This window comes from Denticeps clupeoides, chromosome 14 (genome assembly GCF_900700375.1).
Source record: "Denticeps clupeoides chromosome 14, fDenClu1.1, whole genome shotgun sequence".
Lineage (NCBI taxonomy): Eukaryota > Metazoa > Chordata > Actinopteri > Clupeiformes > Denticipitidae > Denticeps > Denticeps clupeoides.
In genome coordinates, this window is record NC_041720.1 from 1,685,393 (window position 1) to 1,699,893 (window position 14,501).

General features: G+C 49.1%; 1 protein-coding gene across 14 annotated transcripts in view; it reads left to right on the plus strand.

The window, feature by feature from the left end:
- Positions 1-14,092, plus strand: part of LOC114803450 (adhesion G-protein coupled receptor G6-like) — a 28,485-nt gene extending 14,393 nt beyond the window's left edge. For 6 of the 14 annotated variants that reach the window (XM_029002995.1, XM_029003000.1, XM_029002996.1 and 3 more), the window contains 22 exons: positions 22-81; positions 323-391; positions 1,110-1,262; positions 4,526-4,614; positions 4,708-4,760; positions 4,846-4,890; positions 4,981-5,126; positions 5,588-5,702; positions 5,784-5,872; positions 5,966-6,167; positions 6,633-6,798; positions 7,431-7,571; positions 7,665-7,793; positions 8,137-8,182; positions 8,271-8,377; positions 8,676-8,803; positions 9,137-9,405; positions 9,485-9,587; positions 9,692-9,975; positions 10,423-10,524; positions 10,739-10,894; positions 13,179-14,092. In XM_029002995.1, coding sequence (XP_028858828.1) covers positions 22-81; positions 323-391; positions 1,110-1,262; positions 4,526-4,614; positions 4,708-4,760; positions 4,846-4,890; positions 4,981-5,126; positions 5,588-5,702; positions 5,784-5,872; positions 5,966-6,167; positions 6,633-6,798; positions 7,431-7,571; positions 7,665-7,793; positions 8,137-8,182; positions 8,271-8,377; positions 8,676-8,803; positions 9,137-9,405; positions 9,485-9,587; positions 9,692-9,975; positions 10,423-10,524; positions 10,739-10,894; positions 13,179-13,357 — 2,831 coding nt within the window. In that variant the 3' untranslated portion in view covers positions 13,358-14,092. Of the gene's footprint in view, positions 1-21; positions 82-322; positions 392-1,109; positions 1,263-4,525; positions 4,615-4,707; positions 4,761-4,845; positions 4,891-4,980; positions 5,127-5,587; positions 5,703-5,783; positions 5,873-5,965; positions 6,168-6,632; positions 6,799-7,430; positions 7,572-7,664; positions 7,794-8,136; positions 8,183-8,270; positions 8,378-8,675; positions 8,804-9,136; positions 9,406-9,484; positions 9,588-9,691; positions 9,976-10,422; positions 10,525-10,738; positions 10,895-11,841; positions 11,881-13,178 lie in introns of all 14 variants that reach the window. The other 8 variants (XM_029003007.1, XM_029003008.1, XM_029003003.1 and 5 more) reach the window with 7 other exon arrangements.
- The last annotated feature ends 409 nt before the right edge of the window (positions 14,093-14,501 follow it).

The window sequence follows — 14,501 nt, forward strand, 5'->3', positions numbered from 1 at the left end:
ATTTCGCTTTCTGGTCACCAGCTTTAACCGCTACGACTACGCATGCCCCCACCACCCCCGTGTCCGTAACTACAAGTACTGGTAAAGCCACTCTTTTCCCTCTGACATGATAACAGTGTTTATGTACGAAATCCATCCAGCGGCGGCCATTTTTCCTCCCATTTTCGTCCATTTTCATCAAAAAAAACCCCCACGAACCCCCAGCCGCCACACGCTCATCTATTCAGCCATAACCCGGAGCCCCTGGCCGCTGCTTCACTGTTTGTGTGTCCATTTGCTCTTTCAAACCATTTAGTTCACATTTGCTTGTCCTTGTCACCAGTTATTCAATCCATTGCTTCATCTGCACCAGCCGCTACTAACACACCTCCGTTCAGCCTCGCAGCCAATGGTAAGCCAGATTTGTTTTCTCTCGCCGTACGCCGCGGCCGAGGGGGACGCGTCAGTCACAGGCTTCCTGTCGAGGGCATCTGGGGATGCGGGGGGGGGGGGGGGTATTTTGACAGGTGATGCAGTTTCTTTGTGTGCAACTTCCTCTTGAACATTTGTAGCGCTTCGATATCTTCCTTTGCCGACAGTTTCTGCTACAGACACGGTGTGTTCCACCGATACTAACTGGCCCACTTCTCCCAGTGACCAGCCCGCGTCGATATCACACTCGCTGCCTTATGCAGAAGAACACTGTCTAGTACATGCTTTAATGGTGCTTTATTGGTAATGCTTTAACAATGCCATAAAAACAGAATTGACATTAATTTATGTAAAAAAAAAATTAATTAATTCACAGTACCTTGTAAATAGTTACTTTTAATTATTGTTAACCCATGTTCTTATTACTAAATAACCAATGCTGTTAGCATATGTTACATTTGTCAAATGTTTAAAAAGGTGATAAAAGGTGAAAAATACCTTTTATGTAGCATTAATAAATCTATATTGCTACAATTTATTGTACCGACAGCAGAAGAGATGACGTTGCAGCTTTTTTTATGAATTCATTTCCTCTGTGTGAATCACAAGTCTTCATTCAAGTCAAAATCTTTCAAATTTCCAAGTTGACGAAAGACGCAATTTAACATGCAAAATGTACTTTTCATCCTCCGCTGCAGTTTCTTCAGCCGCTCCTCTTTCTGCAACTGAAGCTACTAGCGTGCCTTCTGGAACGTTTCCTTTCCTTACTCCACCGCCGGCATATTCCACAACTCCTCCTCTCTATGCCTCTTCAGCTTTTAACACGCCTTCTACTAACGTCCTTTCGTGCGGTAAGATAACACCGTTACTTCTGGGTGTCTGTTTCAGTGAGGGAATGAAATGAAGCTATTCAACCAGCAGACAGAATAACATGCCTGTGTGTCCTGTACACATGCTGTTCTAATGTTCTGATGTTCTAATGTTCTGCCGGTGTGAAGTATGAGTAACGCTCAGAGAACGCTGAATAACTTGTTGTCACCTCTCCATTTGCACAATGGATAAATCTGGGCTGGGGAAGAGAAGGACAGGGCTGTGTACATGTGGTCCCTGCTCCGGCTCACGGCGCGTCCCATCACCCCGCCCGCCCCGCCACGCCCACCCCGCCCTCGAGCCGGTCCTCCTTCCAGGCGTGCCAAAACCTCGCTGGGCTTCATTTCCACCCCCCTCATTTGGCCAGTGAGAAAGAAGCCAGATGCAGCCGTCACTCGTCCCCACGAGTGGCCACCGCTCATCCATCTGACTAAGGCGCCGGCCCCAATAAGCCCGACTAATGACTCTCCGAAGCCCCAGGTGGCCTCCACCCCGGTCGTCACCGGGAAAACAAGCTTGACGTCGGCGGGACCTGCTTTCTCCCCGGTCGAGCTGCCACGGCAACGGCCGGACACGGACGCGGAGCCCTTCCAGGCGTCGTCACTCAGCAATCGGAAGAACAAGCCGCTGGCACCCCGCCGGGGTCTGAGTGGAGGCGGTGAGAACGGCACGCTGGCGAACTGGACCGAGTCCCTGGAGTATGCGTCCGGAGCCGGGCCTTTCGTTTACGACCTTGACCTGGGAGGTGACCCCTTTGCCCTCTATGACTTTGACCCGTCTTATTTGCTCGACGAGGCCCCCACGGAGACACTAAGGGAGAGTGGGGAGACGGGCCGTGGCCCGGTGACCGAGCCTGTTAGGGACAATCAGTCAGAGCATTTTCCGACCTGGCCCGCGGTCTGGGGCGCGACCGAGAACGACTGGCCTCAAATCCCTCCCGCCACACAAACGCATCCCCCCGAGCGGACGCCACGGGCAAATTATATCCCAGAAGGCCCTGGGCTAACGAGCACCACGCCCCCGTCGGCCTCGGTCGCCGCTGTCTCCGGGGCCGCGCCTCTGGAAGTGGAGCCGACGCCCGGCCCCGCCTCCCCTGACAGCCGGCAGACCCTCGCCGCCATGACACACGCTTCCCGGGATAAGACGGCGGCTCTTACGAATGCCGCGCACGGTTCGAGTTCAGAGGCTCCTCTGGCGCCTTCCATCCACGTTCAAAGTGACTTGTTGATAACAGGAGCTGCGAGGCCGTCTCCGCCGTCCGCCACAGATCTCACCGACGTCCCTGGCGCCGCTCTCGCCGAGGACCTGTTCAGGGACGTGAGCAGCTCCGACCGGGACGTCACGACCGCTGTAATCACGCCAGAGCCGCCCAGGGCGTCCGAGTTCGATTCACCTCCGGCTTTGCAGCCGTCACATGTAAACAGCTTCCCGGCGAACCTATTCCCCGGCGTAGAGCAGCGGCAGGACCGCAGTCCCTCGGAGGCAGATGTGACGGCCGTGACGGCCACTTCTGACGCCGCACCCATGACAGGCGTCCAGTCCTCTGAAATGGAGGCGGAATGGATGGAAGAGTTTCCTACATTTGGCGCGGCCTCTCCGGAGCAGTTGAATACCTCTCCGTCACCGGCGAGTCTGCGGGAGAGTCGGCGGGACGCTGCCAACTTACCGCAAGGGCCGGCTGCACCTCGCGTGTCCCCGTCACGACTGCCACAGCCAGAGGGCACTCTCGGCAGCCTGATAGGACATGGCACTATGTCGGCCCTCGGGGAACGCCGCACGTCCTTCATCACCGCTCCTGGCACCGGCGCGCCCACCAGTGGACACGCCCGCCCGGCCACAGACGAACTGAGGACGCCTGAGCCGTCCTCCCACGACCGGGCTGCGACGCTCTCAGGAGGATTCGCTCCGATGACAACGACCCCGGACGTTGGCACGGCACGCGTGGCCGCGTTCCGCCCGAGCCCCTCTCGCCCTGGCAGCCAGTCCGTTGAAGAGGACCCGCCTGGGCCTGGAACCCACGCGCACGCTGCCCCGCCCCGAGTTCACGCCGCCGCGGAGCACCCCGAGTTCCTCCCGGCCAGGGGAGAGCGGCCGTGGGCCAGCGGACCTGGACAAGTCGCTGATGGGTCCGCGAGCGCGCCCACTCCCGGCAACAACGCCGCCACTGTTCAGACTCGGGGGACGCGTCCGTCTCCCCCGGCTGCTGACGAGCGGCCATTTGTCCCGACAGAGGGCCCGGCCCTCCCGCCCTCTCGGCCCGACACGGTCGGGTCTACGGGTGGCTCAGTCGGCCCCCGCGCCACACCCTGGACCGCAGCGGGCCCCTCTGAACTTGCACCGTGCACGTGTAAAGCTCGCTTTCATTTTACATGTCTGTGTGGACTTTCGGCCTGGAACAGTATGTCTTCCAATAACCACGTAGATGTAGAGAAAAAGAGAGAGAGAGAGGGAGGGAGATAGCTCCTTCCTAGATCAGTAGTCACAAAGTAGCTCTATCAGGGGTTCAAATCACTTGGTGCTACCAGATAGTTCCAGAGAAAGCTGCTTATTTGTGCTTCGTGTGATTACTTCGTGTGAGTTAGCCTCATGTAGCTAACCCTTAGCAAGGAATAATCAACGGCTGGCCGAGATTGGGGACTTTTTTTCGCGTCATTGTGTGCAGGAATGAAGCGCCGCCTTGCCTTGTGATTTCGCTTTCTCCAATTGTGCCTTCTTAGGAGACTTAACGGTCAAAAGCTCCCTGCCTGGGCAGTTCTCCTGGACGGAAAAAACGGCAAACATCACAGCTGCAAATGCCTTTTTTACGGAGATCAAAAGCCACTTGTCCTCCATTCCCTCTGCAGCTACTCAGGCATAATGCTTTAGAAAAGTCTCCTAAGAAGAGTGGTGGCGTAGAATAGAAATAGTTTTTAATGCATTTTAATGTAGTGGAGCACTAACCAAGGCACGTGGGAGCCATCTTCTGGTGAACGTGGGGCATAGCAGTAGAAAACCTCCATCACTCAAATGGGCTGCACTCCTAAAGTATATTTATATTTATACGTTATATTTGAGTATATATATTAATGACACGTGAACATTCAAACCTCTATTCGTTTTAGGGGACATAATTTAGGGATGTATTGACCTTTTGGTTCGTCTCTACTGCTATGCACCACAGAAAAGTAAGTCTTCTGATAATGCGCTGAAAGTCGGACTTGAAATTGGAGAAAGGGATGCACATCTCCCTCCGTTTCCATTGCAGAGGTGGTGTTCTACCGGATCTCCCTGGCTGTGAACGACGCCCAGAGCGCCATGAACGAGACGGATGTGGAGGAAGCCGTCTTGCGATGGGTAAGGGGACGACTCCCGTCACTCAGGTCGCTTGCCAGCGTGGACGCGAGTCCGTAGACTGATGGACGCTTGTTGTTATTGTCTGTTTTGCAGCTCGATCTCACATTTCAGGGCTGGACCTACAGTGTCTATATCGATAATGTCAGGTGAGTGGCGGCCGAGTGCAACTTTAGTCGGTGTACTCGCCCTCTCCGAAGCATTCTGAGCTCTGTCGTTTGTCACCATCTCCAGAGTCCAGTCAGGCGTCGTGGCCCAGACGAAGAGCTCTGGCAGAAGGTAAAGGGTGATAACCGACGTCCGGCAATCTCCCAAGGCCGTGGCTTTAAATCTTTTATTAATATTTTAATGGTCTGGTCCCGCGTCCAGGTTCAACTGCCAGGCGCTCTTGGCTTATAAGAATACCAGCGACACCAGCCTCGCAGAAGCTGAGATCGAATCGAGGATGAAGGGCGCCCAGCCTATCGGGAATGGACTGGTGCTGGACTGGAGCACGGTTGACGTGCAGGCTCTGGGTACGAACAGAACAATCACAGCCCCTTTTTTTCTGGTTGCAGTTTTGGCCGATATCATGGATTTTATTTAGTTTAGAATAGAATCAGAATTTCCATGTCCTGTTATTGGGCTCCAACTCATCTAATTAATTAAAACCATTGAGATATAACATACTGGATTAGACAACACTACTGTGTGTGTATATAATAAATTGTTAATAATTGTATATAATAAATACTATTTATATTAAATAAGTACTTTTAGATGTGCATTATATCAAGTTTTAGTGCTCATTTAATCATGATACATATGATATATTTATCTTTTTTTTTAAATAAACAACAGTGAGCCAACACCCTAACCTGGCTGCATTGTCTTTGTGTCCCCATAGGTTATTTCTTATTAATAATATGTAATTGTTAATAGTAATGCAGCTACGAGTATAGTACGATGATAGTTAATTCATGTTCTGTCACATTAGAAAACTGCCAGCTAGAAGAAACCCCTCTACATTACAAGTGGCCTGAGAGCAGGCCGACCATCACCCAGTACGTCCCCTGCTTCCCGTACAAAGACCAGCGGGCGTCCAGAAACTGGTGAGCGGAAATGTGTCTCCCGTACTCCGCGCCCGCACCGCTCTACCTGCGCTCATGTGCATCGGTGTGTCCCCGTTTCAGTTCCATCAATCTGCAGAATTACACGTCGTTTTGGAGCGCCCCAGACCTCAGTAACTGCCAAGACATCATAGACATTGAGGTGTCGCCAGGTAAGCTCGGGGACACTTCTGTCCTTGCTTTGTGACACCATTGAGATGATAATAATGTGCTCAGCGCACGGTCTGCCATCTTCCCTCATGCAGAAAATGCTGCGGAGGTGGCTGTGCAGCTGAAGGACATAACCAACAGTGAGCTGTCACCTGTCGAGGTGTCCAAGGTGGTGACAAAAGTGAAGGAGCTGGTTAACGTGGCCAGGATCAACGCCACTCTGGCCACGACCGTGGTCAGCATCATCTCCAACGTGATGACCAGCTCTGACTCCGCCCAGGCAGCTGCTTCGAGAATGTTAGTTCACAGATTCCATATATTATATTGTTTACGTCACGGGCCACTCGGTCGTTGTGACGTTCAACTGGGTGGTCAGCGATGTGACCCCAAGGTTGTGCGTTGCAATCCTGGCTCGAACCTTCTCCCCGTGTCAGCGGGGGTTTCCTTAAGGATCTCCAGTTCCCTCTCGCCATAAAAAGTCAGTCGACTCAGACTCATTCGTAGGTGTGTGTGTGTGTGTGTGTGTGTGTGTGAGACCCGACCTGCGCTCAGTGGGCTCCGACAGCCATGACCCTAATTAACAGGAAGTTAAAGCGTGAGTGTAAACAGAACCGGCGAATAGTTGCCTTGTAATAAGCCTTGTCACAATTTATTTAACAGTCAATGACACTCGCTCGTGCGTTGACCAATCGAATGATTTAAATGACTGAGAATAGACGATGAAATATCTGTTTGTATTTCTACGCAATTTCTCTGGTGCAGCGCTCTGACTGCCATGGACGACCTGGTCCAGAAAGTCGAGTTCGAGGGGCCCTCAGTGACCATCTTCTCCAAGAACCTGGCTGTGGGCATCACCGCCCTCAACTCCAGCCAGTTCAACGGCACGAGCTTCAGCGCCTTCATCCCACCCAACACTACCGACCCACAGGTATTCATAAGCCACTGACATTCATATACCAGGAATTTTGGTGAATATCGAATGGCTGAACACCTCGTTACATTGACATATTGAACCGAATATGAGATTTTTTATATAGCGTGTAAATGTTTATATACGGAAATATTAAAAAGTAGCACAGTGGAAAATAAAGTGATTTTCTCTAATCTGACGATGTTGGTGGCTGCTATTGGTTGTTTAGAGTCCATATATAAAAGTACACAGAAATTCTCATAGTTTTCCCAAAACTTCAGAGCCATCTTTCATATCCTAGCCGCTTCTTTCCAAAACACGTGTGAGTGAAGTGATTGTCACTTGTGATACACAGCAGCACAGCACACGGTGAGCACAGTGAAACTTGTCCTCTGCATTTAACCATCACCCTTGGTGAGCAGTGGGCACCATGACAGGCGCCCGGGGAGCAGTGTGTGGGGACGGTGGTTCGAACCTTCTGATTACGGGGCCGCTTACTTAACCGCTGGGCCACCACTGCCCCGTGTGGACTGATCTGTGAGCCTTCAGCATCTGTGAACATCTTAAACCGCCCTGTACGGTGTCCAGGTTTATCCCTGCTGGTGCCGAAATCGCCGGTAAACCTGAGAAGTGGCACTGTGTTCCCGCAGGTTGACTTCGAGTCGGAGTGGCAGAACCCCCTGGCCGTGGTCTCGCTGCCGGCCACTTTACTGCATAACCTCAGCAGCGCAGACGCCGGGTCGGCCTCCAGGATAAACTTCATGTTCTTCACCCGCACCGGCTTGTTCCAGGTCAGACCCGCTTTTAAAGGAAACGTCCCTTTTTCTTGTATTCGTTTTTCCGGTGGCCGCGATGATCCGTGTTGTGTGATTGACGTCTGACAGGACAACCAGAGCAATGGCTACACTCTGAACAGCTACGTGGTGGCCAGCAGTGTGGGCAATTTATCAATCACGAACCTTCAGGATCCCGTCGTCATCACCATCACTCACCTGGACCAGCAGGAATCTGTGGTAGTTCTGAGGAATCAGTGCATGCGTTTATTAATCAGGCATTTCTGGAGATTAAAAAACACTTTGACTGCCTTTCCGACGTTAGGGCAACATTATTATGCTGTTAACATTTTACATTTTACACTCTCATCCAGAGAGACTTCCATTGAAAACCACTAGGACCCGCTCTGTAAATACAGATAGAAATAAAAAAAATACTTTTCCAAATTTAGGGAAGAATTGATCAAAATGTATACTGTCACGAGTTTAGATGTCAAATATGATCAAATTGTCACTTTTTCTCACCCCTCCCACTGATCTGAGAACAGTCCTTAACCGCTTGCACTCTGCTCGTGCCTTTCAGTACCAATCGAAGCGCACGTGCGTGTTCTGGGATTTCACCGTTAACAGTAAGTGTGAGTCTCGCTCCGTTCCTCTCCGAAATGTGTGGATGGTGGGAGGCCAGTGCCGGCGTCTGACTGTGTTCCTCTCTGCAAGACGGCACGGGAGGCTGGAACAGCGAGGGCTGCAGAGTCAGCGGCGAGTCCAACGCCAACCACACCGTCTGTCTGTGTGACCACCTGACTCATTTCGGGATATTAATGGTGAGATTTGCCCATGAAAAAAAAAACTTAAGTGCCAACCAGTCCTATCTTTTAGAAAAAGTTCTAGTATTAAAATTATCGTCTTATGACTGTGGGACCGAGGTTACGAAATGGAATTCAATTTTATATTTGCATTTGCATTTGACTGTCACACAAAATTCCAGATTTTCAAGCATTTAAAAAAATGCCAGATTTCTTGAGACCTTCCATAGCTGCACCACCGCACTTTACTAGGTTGATTCATACAGTCCATGTTGTGGCTCGCGTTCCCTCCTCATTCTTCTCTCCGCTCTGGCAGGACATCTCTGGCATGGCCGCGCAGATAGATGAGAAGAACACCAGAATTCTCACCTTCATCACCTACATCGGATGTGGAGTCTCCGCGATTTTCTCGGCCGCGACTCTCCTGACCTACATCGCCTTTGAGTCAGTTGTTTTCACGTCGACGATTTTACGCTAATGAAATATGGGCTTTAATGTCAGAGAGAACATACTTAATATTCACTGTCAGTGTCCTGGAGGAACTAAGTGTGTCTTAAACTGAATAATGAATGGATTCTAGGTTTGGGGCTAGTGCATCTTTAAGTGCAGAAGTGAACATGCATGAATAAAGTGATTAAATTGCTTCTGCAGAGCATTGGAAGGAAGTGCTGCTGGATTAGAGGATCGGCTGTGTTTACAGCGCCACCTAGTGGTGTCCAGAAGCTTGTCCTCCAGACTACTCGGGCCGATAGTGATATTTTATCGTGCGTGTTGCAGGAAGCTGCGTCGCGATTATCCCTCCAAAATCCTGATGAACCTCAGCACCTCGCTGCTGTTCCTCAACATGGTCTTCCTGCTGGACAGCTGGCTGGCCTCCTTCGGAATCGAGAGCGTCTGCGTCGCCGCGGCCGTTTTCCTGCACTTCTTCCTGCTCACGTCCTTCACCTGGATGGGCCTGGAGTCCATTCACATGTACATTGCTTTGGTCAAGGTCTTCAACACCTACATCAGGAGATACATCCTCAAGTTCTGCCTGGTTGGATGGGGTGAGCCACGTCTATTTGAAACATTAGCAAATTACCTGTGTGTGTTTTCATTAATACCAAAATTCTTGCTGGTGTTCAGGACTTCCGGCCGCCATAGTTGGCACAGTGGTGGCAATAAACAAGGATTTCTATGGGAAGGAGTACTACGGGAAGAGCGGTGATGGAAAGGGAGCCTCAGAATTGTAAGGAAGAATTGTATTTGCCTCCGAATTGTAATCGTAAGAATTGAATAATTTCCGGCCTCTTGAGAACCAAGAGATGACGTTCCGCGCCTTTTCCCGCACAGTTGCTGGATCAAAAGCGCCATGGTGTTCTACGTGACGTGCGTGACCTACTTCTCCATCATTTTCCTGGTGAACGTGGCCATGTTCATTGTGGTCATGATGCAGATCTGCGGGCGCAACGGCAAGCGGAGCAACCGGACGCTGCGGGAGGAGATCCTGCGGAACCTCCGCAGCGTCTTCAGCCTCACCTTCCTGCTGGGCATGACCTGGGGCTTCGCCTTCTTCGCCTGGGGGCCCGTAAATTTGGCCTTCATGTATCTCTTCTCCATCTTCAATTCGCTGCAAGGTGACAAAGGGGACGCCGCACTCATAACAACAAACCTATTAACATTTTCCAAAAATTTGGTTGTTGCAGTAAAATTATTTACAAAACCGCTGAAACTCTATGTGCTAATAATGACCAATATATACACATACATTCATACAAGTGGCAGGTAAGTGCAGAGGGAAAGTGAAGTGATTGTCATTGTGATACACAGCAGCACAGCACACGGTGCACACAGTGAAATTTGTCCTCTGCATTTAACCATCACAGATTATATTTAACTGCTGCCTTACTGTAGCCTATAAATGTCATGAAATGTGCAAAATAACAATATCCAGGGCCGCCCTTATTTTTGACAGAGGCGTCTGTCTCCATGCTGTTACCGAATAACACGCAGGGCAGGCTGTGTCTGTGTCTTCACGATGGCCACTAGGTGTCCCCCTGATTGCCGCTCATTGTCCACCGCAGGGCTCTTCGTTTTCGTGTTTCACTGCGCCCTGAAAGAGAACGTGCAGAAGCAGTGGAGACGGTACCTGTGCTGCGGAAAGTTCCAGCTGGCAGACAACTCAGGTAATGCATCGGCGTCGTTGTCAGACATCCCCTCTGGACGTTATTGCGGCCGCGTCCTCTGCCTGGCAACGAGGTTTTAATTTCAGCGGCGCTGGAATCCTACAAATCCCAAATAACATTTAAAAAAAAAAATGTTCCCAGATGGGATTTTTGCTGCTAATAAGCTTTTCAGGATGATTGCCGCCATGCCTCAGTGTTTCCGGTACACTTTCAGATTGGAGCAAGACAGCCACGAACAACACCAAAAAGGTCAGCTCCGACAACCTTGGGAAGTCTCTGTCCTCCAGCTCCTTCGGGTCCAGTACGGCCAACTGGACGTCCAAAGCCAAAGCCACTTTAAACCCATTTGCCAAGCGGAGCAGCAATGCAGGTAAGAAGGTCATTATCACCTTTCGCATTTGCATAATGCGCCACACCCACCGCACCACGATCTGGATCACAATCTAATTTAAATTCCTCCGATTCCATCATGCTAATTGTAGACGGGCTCATCACAATTCCGCCTGCACACGTCCCTCAAACGGTCCAACCAGTTCCAAAATTCCAGTTTTACTCTTTACCAAAGATCTATGTTTCACCATAATGTGCTCCATAAAGACCATCAAGTCCCAGATTAAAACCCCACTTTGTCATGGCGGCTGCAGGGACGGGACAGAGCAGGAAGGACGCATTCGCACGACTTTGACAGTACAGGGGATTTACTCACCACAGCAAACGAAACGACTCGGCGAAGGCTACACACGATAGGACCGCATTTATACACACACGCACGCTTAGGGCAATCAGGGCGTCAACATTAACACCTCAGGAGTCAAGCATTGACTAACCTGCCACCATTGTGTCCTTGAGCAAGTCACTGTCCCTGTAACTGTAAGTGGCCCTGGATAAGGACGTCTGGTAAATGTAAATGTAATTATGACTTTTTGTGTGTCCATTTACAACATTGTAGTATCGTATAAAGTCTCTAGGATAAAAGGAAATTGTATTTGTGCTCTCTGTTAAGAATTTAAAATTGACCCCTTTAGTGGTCTCAGTTTGCGCTTTAAAATAATAAAAAGCTGAGACTGCAGACGAGAACATTCCACTCTAATCTTTTCAAACCTCCTCTGACAGCACAGTTTATCCCCACGTCTCCAAGAGCTGGCTGGCCGGGCACCCCGTTATTGACCAATGGCAGGGCACGCCGCCATGCCTGGCCTGGGCAACGCTGTTCATTTGTTATGCTGCCCTCTGTGTGTGTGTGTGTGTGTGTGTGTGTGTGTGTATGTTGGCCAGCTCCTGTGGTGGCTGATCCTTGTGTTTATGTTTGTGGTGTAGATAATGGCCACCGGTAATGCGAAGGAGAGCCTTTCTGAGGTAAAACCATCATAGCCAGTAGGACCCGACTGGATTCAGTCTACCAGCTATAATTAACTCGTAACAAGTCCTTTCAGCTAACACCTCAAATTTAACACAATTTTAACCGTTTGGTTTGCCCAAATTAACATTCAACCAAGATTTCAAGTTAAATTGCTATAAGAATATACCTGTTGGTGTGTGTTATGGGTTAGAGCTACGCTGGCTAGATTGAGTCCAGATATTCATGACAGTGACACCCAGACACCGACGTCATTTGGCCTGCCAGCAGGACGATTTGGCCGGTCTGCAGTGCTGATTGTCACTCTCACTCGTCTGACACTAATTTTCACGCTCAGGAGGTTTCTGTTTCCTGCTCACCAGTGGCGATGCCTTAGAAAGCTGTGGCCAGCTGACCCTCCATCTCCACTGCTTGCAAAAGGGACCTTTCCTGCGGTTTCCGCTCACTGCTCCATGTGGAGTTCAGGCAGTTTATAAAGCCAGCTGGCTTCCGGCAGGACTGCTCTCTCAGACTTCAAGCATATGGAGACATATGATTACTAAAAGGGGGAAAATCGATTAAAAGATTAGAAGCTGCTCGAATATGAGCAGATCAATGATGACAGTAACTTGGTAGTAACTACTGTAGGTCAGCGCTTATTCCACTGACTCTACTGAGAAATCAGATATTATTAATATTTTGTAGGACGTTATATTGTTCACTAATTTCATATTTGCTAGTTCAGCTACTAGGAAGATATGTATTTGGTAGTAAAGTGCCTTATGAATTATGAATAAACAACTCCATCTTTTGGAGTCGATTGAAAAACCCCAATCTTGTCTTCCTAGAAAAAAAAAATCTTTTATCGACACATTTTCCAGTATTTCTTACATTAGTAGTATCTATAGCATCCATATTTCAACATTGCAGGAGACAAACGTGGCGGCGTTTGTCCTAGTGCTTTCATGCATCCCCCCAAAAAACCCATAAATAGTACATAAAAGGATGATATACTGGAAAACTGGCCAAAGCTGGATATGTTCTGAATGCATGTCTAATGAGTGAATACGCCGAGGCATGGGATCAGGTCTTTTTCCACAGAATCTATTGGAACTCATTTTAAATCAAATGAACGCCGCAATCCGTGTTCAGGGATTGTTTAAAATGGGTGCCAATCCTTTCCCGTGTGGACGATCGCGTGTGTTTGTGCTTGTTCTACATCTGAGATTTCATCTCTAACTCTTACCTGCTCACAACAACATTAGCGGCAGAAAAGCCGGCACAATGAACTAGTACTTTTTTTTATTTGCTTCACCAGGTAAAAATTTCTCCAGCCAAACTAGCCCCAAATGTAGCCCGTCGGACGGGGACGGATCCTCCATCATTCCTGTGCACCAGGTCCTGGACAAGGTGAAAGGCTACTGCTCCGTGCACTCCGACAACTTCTACAAGAACATCATCATGTCCGAGAGTTTCAGCCACAGCACCAAGTTCTAGCCGGGAAAATCGATCCGTGTAGAGCTCTGTAGGATTTTAGTATACTGTGATGTGAGTCTGGCGACGTCTTCTGTAAATACATCTTTTTTTATTCAAATTTCTCACACCTTTTTAAAACTCCTTTTCTTTTCTGTCTTCCTTTATTTTTTGCACATATTTCTAGTCCCCTCCCCGGCCTGTATATAGATATGCAAAAATTACTCTATGTAAATTGTTTACGTGCAGATTGTCTTTGTGGACAAGTCAGAGGTCAGACATTTTATTTTTACGGCTCATTATTGGCCTGTTTTGCCTGTATGTGTGTGTTCGGAATCTCTACTTTTGTTTTGTTGTTATTACTGGAAAGGACTATGTGCACCGTTGGTCATCGTCATCATCATCCTCATCCTCATTTTATTTATATTTGCATCACATGCTCTACTACTGAAAACTCGCTTGCAGACGGCTGTAAGGCACCGTTGCTTTCTGTGCTGCGCCATTTGACGGTCGGGGCAGAGCGTCCACTCAAAGGGAATTTTTCTTTTTTAATAAATTGCAGGCTGTGTTGGTTTTCAGTACAGTAGCTACATACCAAACCTGTTCCTGGTTTACGGTGATTGTAATTTAATCCAGACATGCTATTTATTCTTTACCGCCTGGAAGGAGCATAAAGGATTTGGCTGGGGGCAAGATGCGATAAAGATTGTGAAAATGACGTGCTCATTAAAGTTATGTGTTAAATGGCCTGGTGTGTCGACATGATCCTTTTGGCTGTGAGTGTCAGAGGTTCTGCATGTGCGGCCGCTGCTCTGTTCCAGTGCGACCGGTCGGGTTCTCAGACGGAACCGTCCCACGTGGCTTTAATGTGCGAGTCTCAAGAAGTCCTCTCACTGCGCCCCAAAATCGCTGCAGTTGAGCTTGAAAGCAGCAGGAGGCTCAAGGAACGTCCAGGTTGGCACCACAAACAAAGGGAATATGTACTCAAGCAGGAAAAAGACTTCATTTGTCTTCATTTGTGTTTCTATTTCCATAAATGGTCAGATTTGCAGTGTCAGAAATGCTTGCAGCCTGGACTGAATATAGCTGGTGTCGTAAAAAAAATAAAAGTTGAGACCAGAATCCACCACACAGTTCAGTTTCAGTCTGTATACATTTATTATTTATT